The sequence below is a fragment of the Chaetura pelagica genome, unplaced genomic scaffold (genome assembly GCF_000747805.2).
Source record: "Chaetura pelagica isolate M959 unplaced genomic scaffold, ChaPel_1.0 scaffold472, whole genome shotgun sequence".
Taxonomy (NCBI): domain Eukaryota; kingdom Metazoa; phylum Chordata; class Aves; order Apodiformes; family Apodidae; genus Chaetura; species Chaetura pelagica.
The window spans coordinates 1,665,856-1,671,280 of record NW_009952566.1 but is presented as its reverse complement, the minus strand read 5'-3'; the positions used below and the strand labels follow the sequence as shown (position 1 = coordinate 1,671,280).

Here is a 5,425-nt window from a genome sequence, read left to right as displayed (position 1 = left end):
ATGAAGCAACTCCTCTGTATAGACAGAAGGCCAGGGCTTTATTTACATTCATATGGCTTGAGCACTGTAACATGAGAGCTTTTCAGCGTCTTGCATTTTCAAGCACAGTGTTTCTCCCTGCCTGATACTGGCACGGCAGCAAATGGGCGACTGTGCAGAGGTACCCAACCCAGCCAGGTGAGCTGAGAGCTACCCTGCAACAGCTGCAAAGTTGTATTAGCTTCACAGTGTGATGGCTTTTCCCTGTAAACCTGTGTTTTGTTGTGTAATGCCAGCATCCTGTTTGTTAATGCCACTCTTCAATGAGCTGCTTTCTGTTGGGCCTCAGTCCTGAATCTCACTGTGTCCTGTTTTTTGAGTTTCTAAGAGGACCAGAGAGGCTTTGGGGAGATGTAACCACTCAGGCTGTTCTTTCAAAAATATGATTACAACACAACTTATACAAAGTTAGTTCTCTCTTACACTGGGAGGCTAATTTAATGTTCCTCCATCCCTTGGGAGAAAGACTTTGGAAACTGGACTTGCAGCAGAAAAGGCCAGGCATTTTTCTTTTAATTTTTCTGGCTGATGCTGCTTTGGACTTACGTGCTGACTTCTTGCTGGAGACAGCTGAGGACAGAGCTGGCTGGAGCTGTGTTAAACATTTGAGGTTAAAAGCAGTGCTGCTGCAGAGCTTGGAAGAGGAAAGCAAGGCAGAAAATCCTGGCTCATCAGGGTAGGACAGGTGTGGACTGGGGTGTGCAGTTAATTTTAATTTTTTTTTTTAATACCTTTTTTTAATTACTTGGATAGCAGATACTGTGACTGGCTAATGAGTCACCCAGTGGTTGCAAATGCAGTTCTACCAAAACACAGCATGCTTTCCCCAGTAAATTAAGGACCTTTTAATCTTTTATATTGAAATAGGGTAAATGCAGCTGTCACTTGATCCCACTGTAACAAATACTGCCTGTTACCTTCAGTGTGGCTTCGGACTGTATCTTAATTCCGTTGTTGTGACAAAATCCAGCCAAGCTGCAAATAGGTGCCTACAGCTGCACCCACACGTGTGCTTGCTGGATGCTGGAGCAGCAGCCGACAAGTACTTCTGTTCGGGTGACTTGGGATGTCCTCAGCATCCTTTCTGCAGCCTGGTGGTTCAGGCTTGGTGTTCCATGGTCCCAGGTTGGAGTTTGCAAGAGCATGAGTGGCTTTAGGTTATGAGATCTGTACAATGGGGGTGCAGCTTTCATAAAGGATGTTTTCAGGCACCATTATCTCAGCTGCTGTTTTCCCTCCTGGAAAAGGATTTTTTGCTCCAAGTGGAAGTTAAAATGGTTTGGGTTTAAGAAAGGCAGAAGCAGCTGAGCCTGGAAACATTTAAACTAGCTTACTTCCCCCCCACTCCTGCCCAGTCATCAGTGTGTATTAGTTCAGAAATTGGGCAATTATTTTTAGAAGCTGCTTTCAGAGCCCAAATGTCACAATTTTTATTCTTGCCATTGGTGCCGAGGCAGTTCTTGAGCAACATCGCTGCTTTTAAAACATGAGAGGGCATTTAAGGATGATCATGTAACTTGGGGGAAGGAGGTGACGCTGGCAGAGCAAAGAGTTAAGGTGGTTAAATGAAAGTTTTTGAGCAGCAAAGGGAACACTTGGGACCACCTGCCTGAAATGAAGCCCGTGTGTAAGGGTGTTGCTGCATTGGTGTTGCGGTTGTGTGGGTTGCCTACAAAGAAACGGTATAGAAGGACCTAGGGCTGATATTTATAAATAACAATTTGTTGCAAGCTGGAAGTGTTTAAAATCCTGTTGAAAGCTGCAATGGAGACAAGCATGTCAGAAGGCTGAGCACTTCCCCCAAGCCTGTTGTTTGGACTCTTGGTCCCAGCGCTGCGTTAGCAGCTTTTGGGGAATAAAGTGCAGCCGGGGTTACAGGAGATGACGCCCGCTTTCAACTTTGGACCTGTTTGCAGTCCTGGGCGAGCGGGTGACGTGCCTGCTGGGCTGGTGCAACCTCTCAGCAGTGAGTTTACTCCCTCAGCTGCTGCCAAACGCCCCCGTTATTGGTTTATGGCAGTGGTATCGTAATGATTTTATTTTTTTTTCCAGCCCGTAACCGGGGTGGGGAAGCAAGGATCTTTGGCCAGTGCGTGCACTGGTGCTCTCCGAGCTGAGCCGGGAGGATGTTGGGAATGAGTGGGGCTGTAATATGCAGAATACCTCTGGGATGACTCACCCGGTACAATGCAGCACATCCCTCAAGGAGACTGAATCACGCATGGGGGGAAGCCGCTCGCTGGCTCGGCCAGCTGGGACACGGGGCAGCCAGAGCAACCAGGTGGCTGCAAGTGGCAATGATGGTAAACCAGAGCAGTCGGGGTGTAAAATGTAGAGGAAATGGCATCCCCCAGCAGGTATGTGTGTGTGCTCTTGCTGTGTATAACTTCTTATTTTTTACTTTTTTTCTTTTTAATCTCCGCTTCCCCCCATTTCCCCCCACGGAGCTTCTGAGTCTTTTCTAAATCAGCATGTAATTTATCGGTGAGAATGTATGACTTCTGTGAAACAAGGGCTTTCATTTATGCTTGCATACCAGTTTTTTTCAGAAGTAATGGTTTAACGTGCACCCTCTCTTAAATCCCAAGAGGGAAACGGAGGTTGCCTGAGAAGCTGCTTCCTTTGATGTCCCTCTCCATGGACACTGCTTGGGGTAGCAGGGTTAAAGAGAGGTGGACGGCAGAATCAACATGCATACTGGTTATTTTGATGTAGTTAAGAATGTCTTCTTTTATTTTCCTTTTTTTTTAATGCGTTTACCTGGCAAAAGATAAAAACCCTTTAGATTTAGACCACAATTATCCTGCTTACTCCCTCCTGCCCTTCTCTGATACACATTCAGCTGGAATTGAGTCACAGAAGTGGTTTTTGTATTTGCAAAATATGGTCTACCCTTTGTAGTTGTATCATGCATGTCATGGAGGATGTTTACAGGCGGATAAATATAGTTATATTCTGCACTCATCAAAATGGAGGAAGGGGGAGGAAATGCAGATGGCTTAGGGCGAGCAGTTTCTGCATTATTTTTTTTCTTTGTAAACTTAAAGTGTTTGAGAAATGGTATGTCCATATGGGTGTGCATAAGTAATTATTCTTATGTCATTGGGTATCACTGATTCTGGAGCCGAAGTACCCCTTGTTCTGTAGTACGGCTGCATTAGGACAGGTAGTGCTTAAACCTGCAAAACATGATGTTATATGGAAGTAATGAGATACCTCTTCTGGCCACTGTGGGTGGTGGCATCGTGGGTATCCCGGCAGGCTATGGCACGGGTAGCAAAAACTCACTGAATGGGGACGAGTGTCATGTGGCAGTAGCGTCGTCTTGTGAATCGAAGAGATCTCTGCATTGCATTCCTCTGCAGTTTTTGGCGAGCGGTATCGAATCTCTAGTTTCATTTTACAAAATAAGAATGGCAATAAAAGTTGTGAAGCTAGTATGCAGTTGCTGTTCTTGTTAGTTTTATTTCTTATTTTCCTAAATTTCTCCATTTGTTAGCTAACGTAGGAAAACAGTAATGGTGTTTGTGGTCAGTGTATGTTAGACAAAAAATAGGGTAAAATTTGTGGCTTTTTTTTCAGGGTAGGGGAAGCAGGGGGAAATCAATTCAGGATGCAGATCTCATGCAACTACCTGTTTGGCTGGTTGAGCTTTTATGCGCTTTTCACTTATCTTGCATGTGATACAAAACAAATACCATCTGTCATGCAATAACAACTTCCCTTCTCATTACAGTAAATGATAAAGCTAATTAGTTTTCCTTGAAATCGGTTAATATTTTGTACCCTTGCATGAAAGTAGTGGGACTTGAGTGTGCAAGTCTTGCCTGCACTGCATGCTGACTTGATGAGGTGCAGTGCAAATTATTAAAATGCATTATGTTACTGAACAGATTTGTTTGTTTTGCTGTTCCTTACAACTAAGACATACCGTTGTGTGCAGCTATAAGGATTTATTGCAAAATTGATTCATTAAACAAATTTGAAGAATTTTAAGATTTTTTTTTTTAGTAATCCCCAAACCTGTAATTTGCAATCAGTGACAGAGCAGCTGACAACGCTGTGATGAGACTGATCCTGAGGTAACTTGATTCTCCATTGAGACAGGTTCACTGTGTTTTGTTTTGTTTTTTAAGAGATTTCATTAAATGGTTGCTCATTAAAAGTTTTGTCATTAGTGTGCGTCCTAGTGGTGTTGTGGCTGTCTTTTAGAAAAACAAAAAACAAAACCAAAAAAAAGCAACCTCAAACTTTTGGGGTATTTTTGTAGCAAGGTTTGCTGTGGGTTACAATAACTCAGTTACTCAGTTTCAACATAAGTGGCATAGATGGTTTACTGCAGCCCTGAGTAGTAAACTACCTGTGATGCAGTTAGACTTTCATTTTAATTCAATACTATTTGCATAGTAAGCTGATTTCTGGGGAAAGCCCTTAAAATCTGTGCGCTCCAGCTGCGTCAGTAGATCTTCACTTGCTCGTCAGCATGTTTGCAAGCCTGTTGTTTACCCTGAAAAGCCACTTGCTGGTTCGTTTGGGGTTTTGTCCATGTATATAGCACTTGGCAGGGAAGGCTGGGCAAGCTTGGCACAGGAGGAGTGGTTGCTGGATTAAAACTCTTGTCCAATAGTTTCGTGCATCCAGATTAGCTGGGATGTTGCGTTGTAAAAAGGTGCTGTGAGAGTTACTCTCAGAGCAGAAGCTGATGCTTTTGTGGGTGTCATTTTAAAAAATAATTACTTATAATAAATTAGTATATATATAACTTTTTTTATATCTACCATTAGCGATGTTACTTGTTTATGTTTTATAGATGTATAAATATATATATTTTAAAAATTAGTTGCCTATGTACTTCTTGGAAGGTTCTCAAAGAATTATGGGGTTATGAAATCCCATTCAAGCAAGTAGGGTAGAGCTGTTTCTCATAAACTTGGTAAAATCAGCCTTAAATATTTAGCAAATGTTCTGGTGAAAGGGTTCCTTTGTTCGTTGTTGCCTCAGTGTTTAAGGGAGATGTGGAGGCTGGGGGCTAGGTTGTTGCAGGTGTCTTGGTTTTTTGAGAAGTCCTTTTCCTTCTGGAAAAAAAAAACCAAAACCAAAACAACCAAACAAAACTGCTATTAATCTTTCTTAGGGAGGCTTTTTGGATGGGCTGCAGCACTGGAAGCCCCCAACCTGCTGGGCACCTAGCCATGGAGTACCTAGCCCTCTTTACTATGTCTTTGGTGCTACTCTAGACCCAGAAGGCATCAAGGAATGAAAAATTAAATCAAAAGGTACTTCTCTGGGTTTGCTTCAGCCTGCTGGAGCTATGTTCCTTGCACGAGGCCATGTGTCATATAAGAAGACAAGCTTTTGAGGGCTGAAGATGCTTAAGCCTTAGGGC

The 5,425-nt window shown here is 43.1% G+C and overlaps 1 protein-coding gene across 1 annotated transcript in view; it reads left to right on the top strand.

The window, feature by feature from the left end:
- Positions 1-2,379: 2,379 nt before the first annotated feature.
- SPRED2 (sprouty-related, EVH1 domain containing 2) overlaps positions 2,380-5,425 on the top strand; it is a 40,546-nt gene continuing 37,500 nt past the window's right edge. The window contains exon 1 of the mRNA XM_009993446.1: positions 2,380-2,396. Coding sequence (XP_009991748.1) covers positions 2,380-2,396 — 17 coding nt within the window. The remainder of the gene's footprint in view (positions 2,397-5,425) is intronic.